The 15,857-nt window shown below is 45.9% G+C and overlaps 1 protein-coding gene across 3 annotated transcripts in view; it reads right to left on the bottom strand.

The window, feature by feature from the left end:
• Positions 1 to 714: 714 nt before the first annotated feature.
• The window catches only part of aplp2 (amyloid beta (A4) precursor-like protein 2), a 220,011-nt gene continuing 204,868 nt past the window's right edge, over positions 715 to 15,857 (bottom strand). For all 3 annotated transcript variants that reach the window (XM_085968197.1, XM_085968198.1, XM_085968199.1), the window contains one exon: positions 715 to 1,460. In XM_085968197.1, the coding sequence (XP_085824323.1) occupies positions 1,359 to 1,460 (102 nt within the window). In that variant the 3' untranslated portion in view covers positions 715 to 1,358. The remainder of the gene's footprint in view (positions 1,461 to 15,857) is intronic.

Below are 15,857 nucleotides of genomic sequence, written 5' to 3'. Positions count from 1 at the left end.
TTCAATAATAACTGGCACAGAAACCAAAGCAGCAGCAGTGACAACGCGTGCAGTGGGTTCATGTCCTTCAGCACTGAACGCACAGAGCACTTCGCAGTGATCAGTCGCCACTCAACTCAAACCGCACTTCCCGCAGTGATCAGTCTGCACTTAACACTCCGAGTACTTCCCACAGCTCACACTGGAAAGAAAATTACTCAACACACTCGCAGACTTTGTCCATCTGTGCTCCTTGTTTAAGAACTTCTGCTTAGTTTGCACTCACAGTAAATCCAGACTGCGGCTGAATCAGAAACTGACTCCACCCCAACACCATAGGGCTCTGTAACTGCACCATCACACCCAGCGGCTTCTCTTTCCTCACAATTCATACATGGTGCTCCGGTGTTGATCAACGCTCACGGCAAACTTGTAAAAAAGACTCGTTTCCCAGGATGGTCACCTTTACTGTGCATCTGTCCTTCCCCAATGCACATTGCAGTGCTCAATCCTTGCTGCAATGGAATTCCCTGAAATCACAATATGACTAAGAATGACAACATATCAGAGCTGTATCTTATCCCAGCCCAGTCCGGGCCCCCTCTCCACAGTTGGGAAGTGAATCTCCTATCATCATCAAGCCAAGCGATTGTACAGGTCTGTCCTCCAGAACAGCTGCAACAGGCCCAGTCAAGGTCTGAGGTGAGAAGATACAACGATAAAGGGACACACACGTTTCTGGAAGTAGTGTTTATTGATGAGTTTGCGCTCAGTAGCCCTGCAGATTAAAGCTACCACAGTAATACAACTGAAAAATGTGCATAGTCTGACAGGACAAATAAGGAATGTGCAGGGGAAACGAGCCACAGGTTTCCAGAACCTCAGTAAATGCCAAGACTGCGACGTGAATTTACGAACACACAGACTCACAATGAGAAATGGAATCATCACCTTCCGGTTTCAGCTGCCGATCACAGTGTTAACCATTTAAATGTCATTTACAGCAGAAAATCCTGCAGGTTCCATGAGATAAATCAGTACAAATCCCCTTCATACACGGTGCTCCATTAGGTAGAAATCTACAGCCTCTATTTATAGATCTTTGTGACACACAAAATAAAACTGATTTAAAATAATTTTAAAAAGGAAACAACTATATCATAGTTCTCATCAGATAATAGATTTTCTTAAGATTATACATCATATATATTGTGTATTACATTTCAAGCCCATTTAAAAGAATGGGAATCTTACAATCTACAGTAGTAAGTGTTTTACACTCTGAATTGTGTATGTGAAATGGACACCTCTAATGTTACAGATCAGTAGTTGGAAGATTGGCTGAATGTGCCATGTTTGGCCCAATTTAGCATCTGGTGTTAGATTTGCATCTGCTCCAGATACTTGTAGGTTGGGTTTTCATACCCATGGTTTTGCATCTTGTTCAGGTGGCGCTCCTCTGGGGTCAACATGGGGTCAACCTGTAAAACCAAAGAGTTTTGTTTTACTGAACTGTAGGGAAAAAGGCCCTTCTAAAGAAAAACACTGAATTCTGGGAAAACCCAGAGTTAATGCAGGAATTCTGGCAGAGCTAACAAAACACTCTCACATACTGGCACCATCAATTTAGGGGACTTTATTAACTTGGGATCCGAATGAAAGAACTGGTGCAAGATGAACAGAGACTTGTCAAGGTTACAAGCCAACTCACCAATGAATGGGTCATGCTCAATGAAAGAAAAGAACGGGAAGGACCGTGAAACGGATACCAGATCAAAGTGCTTCTTTGTTTTGATTTAGCCCCTGGGAAAAATTGAGAGAGTTTTACACCTAATGAGAAGCTTGTACTTGTCAAATTAATTATTTAACCATTATAGCTCCTCACATGTATCTGTCCAATTGAATGATGCCATAAAATGGATCTGTGACAGAATTAATCACCTTAGTTGGTCACTAATGACAAATATCCTAAACTGGGATTTACTTTTTCAAATTGAAGGCGAGCTTGAGCACAGAGCTTGGAGGCAGAGCGGGGTGAACGCAATCGGAGTGGATCGCAAACAGAGTGGAAGAATTTGGAGAGAGCAGGAAATGGGCGGTTGAGATATCTAACTGAAAAGGAGGAGTGATGCCAAAGAACCCAAAGACTTAAGTTAATAGGAGCGACCAGAAATAAAGGTAGCCCCAAGAGCCCGGAGCCCACAGGGAGGGCAAGCGTCAGGGAGCGAGGTAAAAAAACGAACGTTTCATCAGCACAAGGGAAGGAGCTGATTGGCGAGTAGCTGGTGAATTTTTTTTACGTCTTGACGTTATTTCTGTTGTTAGTTAATAGTCGATTAAATAGAGGTGTGGCAAGGCACCTCAGTCCCATGGAATGCACATCTTGTGCCATGTGGGAACTCCCGATCACATTGTTCTGGACAACCACATGTGCAGGAAGTGTCGTCAGCTGGAGGAGCTCAAGCTCCGGACTTCGAAGCTTGAGCAGCAGCTGGTGTCACTGCGGAGCATCAGTGAGGCCGAGAGCTAAGTGGATAGCACATTTCAAGAGGTGGTCACCCCGCAGTGTAAGAGTGTACAGGCAGAGGGAAATGGGTGACCACCAGATAGGCAAGGAGGACCAAGCAGTGCAGGAGCTCCGAGTGCATCTCACTCGCTAAGCGGTGAGAGCGATGGTTCCTCTGGGGAGTACAGCCAGAGCCAAGTCCACGGCACCATGAGTGGCTCAGCTGCACAAGGGGGATGGAGGAAGATCGCGAAAGCAATAGGAGATTCAATAGTTAGGGGAACAGACAGGAGTTTCTGCGGCCGCAGACGTGATTCCAGGATGGTATGCTGGCTCCCTCGTGCCAGGGTTAAGGATGTCACTGAGCGGCTGCAGAACATTCTGAGGGGGAGGGTGAACAGTCAGAGGTTGTGGTCCATATCGGTTTCAACGACATAGGTAGAAAGAGGGATGAGGTCCTGCAGGCAGATTTTAGGGATAGGAAAGAGATTAAAAAGCAGGACCTCATCGTTTCAGCCTGTTCTTGCCCCACGGAACTTATCTCTTCCTATCTCGACTCTATCTTTTCTCCCCTTGTCCAGTCTCTTCCCACCTACATCCGTGACTCTTCTGACGCCCTCCGCCAGTTTCCAGTTTCCTGGCCCCAACCGCCTCCTTTTCACTATGGACGTACACTCCCTCTACACCTCCATCCCCCACCAGGCTGGCCTGACGGCGCTCCGCTTCTTCCTTGAACGGAGGCCCAACCAGTCCCCATCCACCACCACCCTCCTCCGCCTGGCTGAACTTGTTCTCACATTGAACAACTTCTCCTTTGACTCCACTCATTTCCTCCAAATTAAAGGTGTTGCTATGGGTACCCGCATGGGTCTAGCTATGCCTGCCTTTTCGTGGGATATGTGGAACACTCTTTGTTCCAGTCCTACTCGGGTCCCCTCCCTCACCTCTTTTTCCGGTACATTGATGACTGTATCGGTGCCGTTTCCTGCTCTCGCCCTGAACTAGACAATTTCATTCACTTTGCCTCCAAGTTGCACCCTTCCCTCACCTTCACATGGTCCATCTCTGACTCTTCCCTTCCCTTCCTCGACTTCTCCGTCTCCATCTCTGGGGATAGGTTATTGACCAACATTCACTGCAAGCCCACTGACTCCCACAGCTACCTGGACTACACTTCCTCCCACCCCGCCTCCTGTAAGGACTCTATTCCATTCTCCCAGTTTCTCCGTCTCCGCTGCATCTGCTCCGACGATGCCACCTTCCACACCAGTGCTTCAGACATGTCTTCCTTTTCCCTCAACCGAGGATTCCCCTCTACTGTGGTTGACACGGCCCTCGACCGGGTCCGTTCTATCTCCTGCACTTCTGCCCTCACCCCTGCCCCTCCCTCCCAGAACCACGATAGGGTTCCCCTTGTCCTGACCTTTCACCCCACCAGCTTCCACATTCAACAGATCATCCTCTGCCATCTCCAAACGCATCTTCCCCTCCCCTCTCAGCATTCCATAGGGACCGCTCCCTCCGAGATACCCCAGTCCACTCCTCTATCACCCCCAGCACCCCTTCCCCGACACCTTCCCGTGCAAGCGCAGGAGATGCAACACCTGCCGATATACCTCCCCCCTTCCCACTGTCCAGGGCCCCAAACACCCCTTCCAGGTGAAACAGCGATTTAATTGTACTTCTTGCAATCTAGTATACTGTATTCGCTGCTCACTATGTGGTCTCCTCTACACTGGGGAGACCAAACGCAGATTGAGTGACCGCTTTGCGGAACACCTCCGTTCAGTCCGTAAGGGTGACCCGGAGCTTCCGGTCGCCTGTCATTTTAATTCACCGCTCCATTCCCACTCAGATCTCACCGTCTGCGGCCTCTTGCATTGTTCCACGGAAGCTCAACGTAAGCTCGAGGAACAGCACCTCATCTTCCGATTAGGCACTTTGCAGCCTTCCGGACTCAATATCGAGTTCAACAATTTCAGATCATAACCTCGGCCCCTATTACATTTTCATATTTTTGTTATCCACACTTTTGGTTTGTGCCTTTTCTTTTTTTTTTCTCTCTCCCACATGGCAGCTCTCTCTCACTCTGCCAGCGCATTTCACACTTCATCCAGAGCCATTGTCTGTTTCTTTACCTGTCCTGTTACCATTGCGTCTCACCTTGAATATCTCAATGTCTCTTCTTTCATCCCCACCCCCATTTCCCAGCCCCCAAACTGCCTTTTAATCTGTTTAATTTCCTGCCTTTTTTTCTCAGTTCTGACGAAGGGTTTCGACCTGAAACTTTGACTCTATTTCTCTCTCCACTGATGTTGCCTGGCCTGCTGAGTTTTTCCAGCGTCTTCTGTTGTTACCTCAAAGGATTACTCCCGGTGCCACGAGCTAGTGAGTATCAAAATAGCAGGAGAGAGCAAATGAATGCGTGGCTGGAGAGATGGTGCAGGAGGGAGGCCTTTAGATTCCTGAGGCATTGGGACCAGTTCTGGGGGAGGTGGGACCTGTACAGGCCGGACGGGTTGCACCTCACCAGAGCCAGGACCAATATCCTCACGGGAGGGTTTGCTAGTGCTGTCGGGGAGGGTTTGCACTAATTTGGCAGAGGGATGGGCACCAGGATGTAGCATTAGAAAGGAGAAACAAGATGCACAAAGGGTTGGGAGAGACAGATAGCACTAGAGTAAGAAATAGCACGGTATTACGTCGGGTCAGACGAAGAGAATACAAGAAGGTCTAAGATAGATTTACAGTGCATGTGTGTAAACGCACAAAGCGTAGTGAACAAGGTAAGTGAGCTGCAGGCACAAATAGCCACATGGGAATATGATGTTGTGGCGATAAGGGAGGCCTGACTCACAAAAGGGCAGGATTGGGTACTAAATATTCCTGGATATAAAGTGTTCAGGAAAGAAAGGAGGTGGGGTGGCAGTACTGATTGAGAATATTAGTGCTAGAGAGAGAGGATGTCCTGGAGGGGTCAATGACAGAATCTATTTGGTTAGAGTTAAGAAAAAATAGAGGTGCCATTTTATGCAGCAAATTTGCAGGGAAATTAGAGAGGTGCAAGAACGATAGAGTAGTGATAATGGGGGACTTCAACTATCCGAATATAGACTGGGATAGGAAGAGTGTAAAGGGCAGAGAGGGGCAAGAATTTCTGAAGTGTGTTCTGGAGAACTTTCGTGATCAGTATGTTTTCGGCCCAATGAGACAGCAAGCATTGCTGGATCTGGTTCTGGGGAATGAGGTGGTTCAAGTGGAGCAAGTGTCAGCAGGGGAACATTTAGGGAACAGTGATCATAGTATCATAAGTTTGAGATTAGCTATGCAAAAGGACAAGGAGCAATCTAGAGTAAAAACAGTTAATTGGAGGAAGGCCAATTTCAGTGGGTTGAGAATGGATCTGGCCAGAGTAAATTGGAATCAAAGATTGGCAGGCAAAACTGTAGTTGAACAATGGGCTGCCTTTAAAGAGATGGTTCGGGTACAGTCGAGGTACATTCCCACGAGGGGGAATGGTAGGGCAACCAAAGTCAGAGTTTCCTGGATGACTAAAGAGATAGAGAGAGTAAGGTGAAGCAGAAAAAGGGGGTGTATGACAGATGTCAGGTTGAGAATACAAGTGAGAACCAGGCTGAATATAGAAAGTTCAGAGGGGAAGTGAAAAAGGAAATGAGGGACAAAGAGAGAGTATGAGAATAGATTGGCTGCTAACGTAAAAAGGAATCCAGAAGTCTTCTGTAGGCATATAAATAGTAAACGGGAAGCAAGAGGAGGGGTGGGGCCGATTCGGGACCAAAAAGGAGACCTGCGCACGGAGGCAGAGGTACTAAATTAGTACTTTGCATCTGTCTTTACCAAGGAAGATGCTGCCAAAGTCATAGTGAAAGAGGTGGTAGTTGAGATACTGGATGGGATAAAAATTGATAAAAAAGGAGGTAGTAGAAAGGCTGGTTGTACTTAAGGTAGTTAAGTTACCAGGACCGGATGGGCTGCATCCTTGGATGCTAAGTGAAGTAAAGGTGGAAATTGCAGAGGTACTGGCCATAATCTTCCAATCCTCCTCAGATACAGGGGTGGTACCAGAGGACTGGAGAATTGCAAATGTTACACCCTTGTTCAAAAAAGGGTGCAAGGATAAACCCAGCAACTACAGGCCGGTCAGTTTAACCTCGGTAGTGGGGAAGCTTTTAGAAACGATAATCAGGGACAAAATTAACAGTCACTTGGACAAGTGTGGATTAATTAAGGAAAGCCAGCACGGATTTGTTAAAGGCAAATCATGTTTAACTAATGTGATTGGGCTTTTTGATGAGGTAACAGAGGGTTGAGGAGGGCAATGCGGCTGATGTGGTGTACATGTACTTCCAAAAGGCATTTGATAAAGTGCCATATAATAGGCTTGCCAGCAAAGTTGAAGCCCATGGAATAAAAGGGACAGTGGCAGCATGGATACGAAATTGGCTAAGTGACAGAACACAGTAGTGGTGAACGGTTGATCATCGATCTGGAGGAAGGTATACAGTGGTGTTCCCCAGGGATCGGTACTCGGACCACTGCTTTTCTTGATATATATCAATGAATTGCAGATGACACAAAGCTTGGAAGTATAGTGAACAGTGAGGAGGAGAGTGATAGACTTCAAGGAGGTCAGAAACAGGCTGGTGAAATGGGCAGACACGTAGCAGCTGAAATTTAACACAGCAAAGTGCGAAGTGATACATTTTGGTAGGAAGAACGAGGGGAGGCAATATAAACTAAAGGGTATAATCCTAAAGTGGGTGCAGGAACAGAGAGACCTGGGGGTATATGTGCACAAATCATTGAAGGTGGCAGGGCAGGTTGAGAAAGCGGTTAAACAAGCATATGGGATCCTGGGGTTCATAAATAGAGGCACAGAGTACAAAAGCAAGGAAGTTATGAAGAACCTTTATAAAACACTGGCCTGACCCCAACTGGAGTATTGTGTACAATTATGGGCACCGTATTTTAGGAAGGATGTGAAGGCCTTAGAGAGGGTGAAGTAAAGATTTACAAGAATGGTTCCAGGGATGAGGGACTTCAGTTACGTGGATAGACTGGAGAAGCTGGGGTTCTCCTTAGAGCAGAGACGGTTGAGAGCAGATTTGAGAGGTGTTCAAAATCATGGGTGGTTTAGACAGAGTAGAGAGAGAGAAACTGTTCCCATTGGCGGAAGGGTCGAGAACCAGAGGACAAAGATTTAAGGTGATTGGCAGAAAAACCAAAGGCGACATGAGGAAAAACTTTTACGCGAGTGATTATGATCTGGAATGCACTGCCCGAGAGGGTGGTGGAGGCAGCTTCAATCGTGGCTTTTTCAAAAATTTGTTCACAGGATGTGGGTCGTCGCTGGCAGGCCAGCATTTATTGCCTGTCCCTAATTGCCCTCGAGAAGGTGGTGGTGAGCTGCCTTCTTGAACCACTGCAGTTCATTACAACTGAGTGGCTTGCTAGACCATTTCAGAGGGCAGTTAAGAGTCAACTGCGTAAATTGCTGTGGGTCTGGAGTCACATATAGGCCAGACCAGGTAAGGATGGCAGATTTCCTTCCCTAAAGGACATTAGTGAACCAGATGGGTTTTTACAACAACCTGATAGTTTCATTAGCTTTTTATTCCAGAATTATTTATTGAATTTAAATTCCCCAGCTGCCATGGTAGGATTTGAACTCACGTCCCCAGATTAGTCCAGGCCTCTGGATTACTAGTCCAGTAACATTACCACTATGCTACCGTACCCAGCTTTCAAAAGGGAATTGGATAAGTACCTGAAGGAAAAAAATTTGCAGGGCTGTGGGGAAATGGTGGGGGAGTGGGACTAGCTGAAGTGCTCTTGCAGAGAGCCGGCATGGGCTTGACAGGCCGAATGGCCTCCTTCTGTGCTGTAACCATTCTATGATAAGTTTATGCCTTGTACACCCAAATTAGATGGTGGGAAAATGTTTTAAAAACATTTTTGAAGGAGGTTTTGGGAAGATTATTAGATTAAAAGAAAATGCAGAGACCTTAAAATGCTGGGAAAGCGTAAATATTGGAAAGTTAAACATTTAATTTGACAGGAGAAAAATAACTGTTTTGATACAATTTATAATTTAACAGTTCAAGCCTGAGCACAGAAAAAGAGCAACAGTATAACAACAAACACAGATAGAACGTGCATGTAGGGTTAAGCTAAGACAAGCTAAGGGTAAAGAAAGAAGACAATGTCTATGGACAACAACTGGCTGGAAGCTGGTCCATAAAGGTGAATCTGAGCTTCCCAAAGGGAGGCAAACGGCCCAATGCTGCCAGTGTCGCTCCTGGAGAGGACAAGCTTGTACGTCTGTGCTTATCACAGAGGGATAGTCGGAGTATTCAAAAGTGGAAATCTACCAGCAATGCACTGAAAATGCAACATTACTAAGCTGTAACATTGAACATAACTGTCATAAAGCAACATTCAGTTATTTCCACGACACTGTGGTACACTTAAACCATGTTTGCACCTGTAGTGATTTAGATATCAAGTAGTAACATATACCGAGGTACTTTGTATACTCAATACTTAACCTTGTAAAGGAATTCACTGTTTTATTGTCGATGTCATTAAGCAGTGTTCGGTAATGCAGCTGTGCACCCAGCTTCATCTTTGATGACTGGCAATCAGTGGTTGGTTGGTTTGGTCTCAGTAACAGTTACGACAATTTGGACCGAATTAAGCAAAATAGTTTAAAGGCAAGCCTATTTAGGCATCATATAAACCTGAAATGTGAATTGCAACCCACTTCTCTAATGCGTAGAGGGAAAAAAGATGCTTGCAATTCACTTTGATTAATATTCTTTGCCTCATCTACCATTCATCCACTTTGCGTAGTGTAGACTCATGGTTGGGACCAGAACTTCCCAAACTTTTGGGAGTTTTATTAAGCTGGGATCAACCTAATAAATTCATCAGATTTAATGCCAAAGTACGATAGGTGCAAGACATTTAAGTACAGAGAATATAGAATGCTGCGAAGAGCAGACGATGAATTTGGACTATTGCTGAGAAATCAAGGTCTGAAACATGAATTTTAAATGTGCAAGTCTACTAGTTTACAAAAATAAATACCAATCTTGCCTCTGGTTCTTTTGCCAATTCACTCTCATTCTTCTAAACGCTAGGGAATATAGGCCTAGTTTACTCAATCCCTCCTCACCCCAGGAACCAGTCCAGCGAACCTTTGTTGCACTCCCACTAAGGCAAGTATATCCTTCCTTAGGTAAGGAGACCAAAACTGTGGACAGTACTCCAGGTGTGGTCTCACCACTTGTATATGCAATCCCTTTGTAATAAAGGCTAACATACCATTTGCTTTTCCAATTGCTTGCTGTACCTGCAGGTTAACTTTGTGATTCGTGTACAAAGACACCCAGGTCCCTCAGAATACCAACATTTCCCAGTCTCCCAATAAAAATTATAATGGTTTATTTTTCCTACCAAAATAGATAGCTTCACACTTCTCCACGTTATATTCCATCTGCCATGTTCTTCCCCACTCAGTTAACCTGTCTATATCCCTTTCCAGCCTCTTTGCATCCTCCTCAGCTTACTTTGCCACCTAGCTTTGTATCGTTTGCAAACTTGGATACATTACACTCGGCCTCCACATCTAAGTCATTAATATAGATTGTAAATCGCAGAGGCCTAAGCCCTGATCCTTGCAGTACCCCAACTGTAGTGTCAACCTGAAAATTACCTATTTATTCCTACTCTCTGTTTTCTGTCCGTTAACCAATCCTCAATCCGTGCTAAATTACCCAAAATCCCATGAGCCCTAATTTTGTGAAATAACCTCTTGTGTGGCACCTTATCGAATCAGACATGGCTCAAACAAGGCCAGGAATGGGTTCTGAATATTCCCGGTTACCAAGTATTCAGGAATGATTAAAGAGGAAAAAGAGGGGGCATTGCAGTTTTGATTAAGGATGATGTTACAGTTCTAAATAAAAGAAAGTAAGACTTGCATTTCTATAGCGCCTTTCACGACCACCAGACATCTCCAAGTGCTTTACAGCCAATGAAGTACTTTTTTGAAGTGTAGTCACCGTTGTAATGATATACTAGATGGTTCTAGGACTCAATCTATTTGGCTCAAGTTAAGGAACAGAGGAGGACTGTTAAATTGCTGGGAGCTTTTTTTATATAGAGTTCCAGTGAGAAGGAGATAGATGAGCCAATTTCAAAGGCTTGTAACAAAAATAGAGTAGTAATATTAGGAGACTTTAATTACCCTAATATAGACTGGGGAAAACAGTGCTTAGGGTAGGGAAGGAGAGGAATTTTATTGATAAGGGAAACTTTCTCAATCAATATGTCCCCAGTCCAACAAGGAAGGAAGCAGTGTTAGATCTGGTTCTGGGAAATTAATTACGTCAAGTGGAGTGTGTTACAGTAGGTGATCATCTAGATAACACTGACCACAACATTCAGTAATTCGGTTTAAAGTAATTATGGAAAGAGACCAGAAAATATCGAAGGTAAAAATGATCAACTGGGGAAGAGCTCATTTCAGTGATTTAAGCACAAGTAGATTGGAAACGGTGATTGCAGGGTAAAACAAGAACAGAGCAATGGAGGGCATTCTGGGAAGAAACAGTTCAGGTGCAAACTGGGCAAGTTCCTTTGAAGGGAAAAGGTAGAGCATCAAAAGCTAATGCGCCCTGGATGACAAAGGAAATAAAAGTTAAAATAAAACAGAAAAAGGAGGCTTATGACAAATGTCAGGAGCAAGATTCAGTTAATAACCAGGAAGATTATGGAAAGTACAGGAGGGTACTGAAAGTTAATATGTGAGGCAAAGAGAGGTTATGAGAAAAGACCTCACAGCACCAGGGACCCGGGTTCGAATCCGGCCTCGGGCGACTGTCTGTGTGGAGTTTGCACATTCTCCCCGTGTTTGCGTGGGTTTTCTCCGGGTGCTCCGGTTTCCTCCCACAGTCCAAAGATGTGCGGGTTAGGTTGATTGGCTATGATAAATTGACCCTTAGTGTTAGGGGGGATTAAATACGTGGGGTTACGGGGATAGGGTGGGATATGTGTTGGTGTAGGGGTTACGGGGATCGGGTGGGATATGTGTCGGTGCAGGCTCGATGGGCCGAAATGGCCTCTATCTGCACTGTGGGGTTTCTGTGATTCTGTGATTAGCAGGCAACATTAAATTGAACCCTAAAACATTTTATCAACGTATAGAAGGGAGAATCAGGCTGAATATAAAAAGTACAGAGAAGTGAAAAAGGAAATAAGAAGGCAAAGAGATAGTCTGAAAATAGATTGGCAGCTAACATAAAAAGGAATCTAGGCATATTAACAGTAAAAGGATTGTCAGGGGAAATAAAAATAAATTAAAAGGTACAACTCTTTCTAACAAAATAAATGAGATCCAAAATAGTTCAAGAAACTCCTCTGTTAAACTGAGTGTGGACATGAATAAAATCAATTTTATCATTATCAACAACAACTTGCATTTATAGAGCGCCTTTAACGTCATAAAATGCCCCAAGGTGCTTCACAGGAGTGAGCCACATAAGATGTTAGGACAGGTGAACAAAAGCTTGATCAAAGAGCTAGGTTTAAAGGAATGGCTTATGGAGAGAGAGATTGAGGGGAAGAGAAGTTTAGGGAGGGAATTCCCTAAACTTTAGGGCCTAGGCAGCTGAAGGTATAGCCACCAATGGTTGAGCGATTAAAATCGGGATTTGCGAGAGGCCAGAATTGGAGGAACACAGATCTTGCAGGGTTGAGATGATTACAGATATAGGGAAGGGGGGGGCGAGGCCATGGAGGGATTTGAACACAAGGATGAGAATTTTAAATTCGAGGAGTTGCCAGACTGGGAGTCAATGTAGGTCAGCGAGCACAGGGGTGACGGGTGAGTGGGAATTGGTGCCAGTTAGGACACGGGGCAGCGAGCACAGGGGGTGATGGGTGAATGGGACTGGGTGTGAGTTAGGACACGGGGCAGCGAGCACAGGGGGTGATGGGTGAATGGGACTGGGTGTGAGTTAGGACACGGGGCAGCGAGCACAGGGGTGATGGGTGAATGGGACTGGGTGTGAGTTAGGACACGGGGCAGCGAGCACAGGGGTGACGGGTGAATGGGAATTGGTGCCAGTTAGGACACGGCCAGCAACATTTTGGATGAGCTGAATGAATGGAGGGTGGTAGATGGGAGGCCGTCCAGTAGAGCATTGCGATAGTCAAGTCGGGAGGGAACAAAAGCATGGATGAGGGCTTCAGCAGCAGAAGAGCTGATGCAGGGGCAGAGATGGGTGATATTATGGAGTTGGAAGTAGGCAGTCTTGGCGATGCAGAGGATATGGGGTCAGAAGCTCAGCTCAGGGTCAAATAGGACGCTGAGCTTGCAAACAGTCTGGTTCAGCCTCAGATAGTGGGCAGGGAGGGGACTGGAGTCGGAGGCAAGGGAACAGAGTTTTGTGGCGAACACCGAAAACAAGGCCTTCCGCCTTTCCAATATTTAATTGGAGATAATTTCTGCTCATCCAATACTGGATGTCAGACAAGTAGCATGGCAAAACAGAGGCATGATGAAACTGACCCCGTTTTCTTGGATGATGTCACTGAGAGGCAGCATGAAGATGATAAATGTGAGGGGGCCAAGGATAGATCTTTGGGGGATTTCAGCAGTAATGGTGCAGGAGTGGGAAGAGAAACCATTGCAGGAGATTCTCTGGCTATGACTGGATAGTTAGGAATGGAACCAGGAGAGGGAAGTCCCATCCAGCAGGACAAGAGAGGAGAGGTGTTGGAGGAGAATGGTGTGGTCAACTGTGTCAAAGGCTGCAGACAAGTCAAGAAGGATGGGAAGGGATAGTTTACCATGGTCACGGTCACATAGGATGTAATTTGTGACTTTGATCAGGGCTGTTTTACTGTTGTGGCAAGGGCAAAAACCTGATTAGAGGGCTTCAAACATGAAGATGCGGGAAAGATAGGTACTGATTGAGAAGTAACAACACGTTCAAAGACTTGGGAAAGGAAACGGAGGTTAGAGATGGGGCAATAATCTGCAAGGACCCAGGGGCCAAGGGCAATGTTCCCTGTAATTTTTTTTTGGGTGCGCAGCCCTTTTACAGTTTCACGCATGCGCGAAATTTAGCATTGAAAAAGACCGGCAGAGCACTGCGCAGCCACGCAACTTAGGGGGAACGTTGGTCAAGGTTGTGTTTTTTGAGGGGGTGATGACGGCAGATGTGCAGGGGAGGGGAACAGTACCTAAGGAGAGAGAACCGTTAACAATATCAGCTAACATGCGAGCCAGGAAGGGAAGTTGGGTGGTCAGCAGTTTAGTGGGAATGGGGTCGAGCGAGCAGGAAGTGGGTCTCATGGACAACATGAGCTCAGAGAGGGCATATGAGGAGACAGGAGAGAGACTAGAGAAAGATAAGAGTTCAAAGCTAGGGCAAAGGGGAACCTTGGGGGAAGTTTGGCCCGGAGGGCTAGGGGGAGGGAGGGAAGCAGCACAGGCAGATGAACAGATGGTCTCAAGCTTAGTGACAAAGAAGTCGTGAGCTCCTCATGCTTCTTGTTGGAGGTGAGGGTGGAGGAGGCAGGGGAAAGGGTTTTAAGACGACAGTTTGCAGTGGAGATGAGAAGGCCAAGGGTTATCTTTGCATTTTGGCAGAGGAGAGCAGGACCCAATTATGCTTTATGTGGTCCAGTCAGATCTAGCGATAAATGACTATACCAGTTGTCCACCATAAACATTCAAGACTGCGTCCCTCAGACATAAGGCAGCGGAGATGGCTGCCCTACCATGGGGAACGACCAGGGTGAGAGTGAGTGAGCGTTTTTTCTGGGGACAAGGGCATCAAAGGTGGAGGTGATGGTGTGGTTGAGCACATCGGTAGTTGCAGAAATATCGTGGCGAATGGAGGGCTAAAGGCTAGACAGTTGGGAATTTGAAAGTGCCATTATAAGTGACTTTGGGAAGAGTTTCCCCCCCCCCCACATCCCCCCAAGGGTGGACACATCAGGAATTGGAGTTGTGATGGGGAGGTGAGTGGAGAGGGATACAAGGCAGCGTTCAGAGATGGCCTTATCTGTGACAGATCCAGTTCAGCATAGCATGTGATATAGAGCTCGTCCATCTTGTCTTAAATGAACCCAAATGCATACACAAAAAATCAACCCATCCCCTACCCTCCCGCCTCTATTTAAACGTTTTGTTTTTTCAAAAACCTCAGTCTAATTGCTGAAGATTATGAAGAAGTTCTACCCAATGTGTTAACCTTTTTCAATGCAACTTATTTCCACTGTTACTGGTTTGTATTTCAGATTTCTCCAAATCTTTTTATGCTCCCAGCAGTCCCAGGGTCGGTTTGTGGGATCTCTCCTCAGTTGTCTCTATTTGTAAAAAGAGAGTAAAACATCCCCCACATTCACGTTCGCTCGGCCACCTCATATAAATTAACACTAAATCTCAACAGGATAAATCCAGTACTGAAGGTTACTGAACTAAAACATCAAACTACAAACTAGATATATGCGTGGATTAAAAACGACATTTACCTTACACAGAGTGGTGTGGTGGATCAGACACTGTCCTTTCACACTCTGGGACTGGGCGGGACAGTGAGTCAGACACTGTCCTTTCACACTCTGGGACTGGGCGGGACAGTGGATCAGACACTGTCCTTTCACACTCTGGGACTGGGCGGGATAGTGAGTCAGACACTGTCCTTTTACTCTGGGACTGGGCGGGACAGTGGATCAGACACTCCTTTCACACTCTGGGACTGGGCGGGATAGTGAGTCAGACACTGTCCTTTCACACTCTGGGACTGGGCGGTGTACTGGGTTACACTCTGTTCCTTTATTTCTGGTACTCCAGATGCATACTCAAGCTAACAGGGACTGATGTGGTGAAAGTCTCTTAAGATGACTGTAACAGACCTATATGAGCATAGTCTCATCCTCAGCTGCAATGACGCAGCTTTAGAGCTCTATGCTGGCCAGAAATCAGAACAAATTCAAAATCTTGCTCAGAGAAGCAAAAGAATGGCTGGTTTGTGACATGGAAGAATTCAGTGTTTCAGTGTGGGAGCGCTTCTTAAACTAGTTACGACAATATTGCTACAGATCTTCATTTTGCTTCTGATTATGCAATTATTGACCTGGAAGTGCTTAATGCTGCAAGTGGGTGCCAGTGTGGGAGAAGGTTCCATTCCCCAGTGGGTGCCAGTGTGGGAGAAGGTTCCATTCCCCAGTGGGTGCCAGTGTGGGAGAAGGTTCCATTCCCCAGTGGGTGCCAGTGTGGGAGAAGGTTCCATTCCCCAGTGAGTGCCAGTGTGGGAGAAGGTTCCATTCCCCA

The sequence above is a fragment of the Somniosus microcephalus genome, chromosome 26 (genome assembly GCF_052327205.1).
Source record: "Somniosus microcephalus isolate GS21.2 chromosome 26, FLI_Smic_1.0, whole genome shotgun sequence".
Lineage (NCBI taxonomy): Eukaryota > Metazoa > Chordata > Chondrichthyes > Squaliformes > Somniosidae > Somniosus > Somniosus microcephalus.
This window is presented reverse-complemented; position numbering and strand designations above follow the sequence as displayed.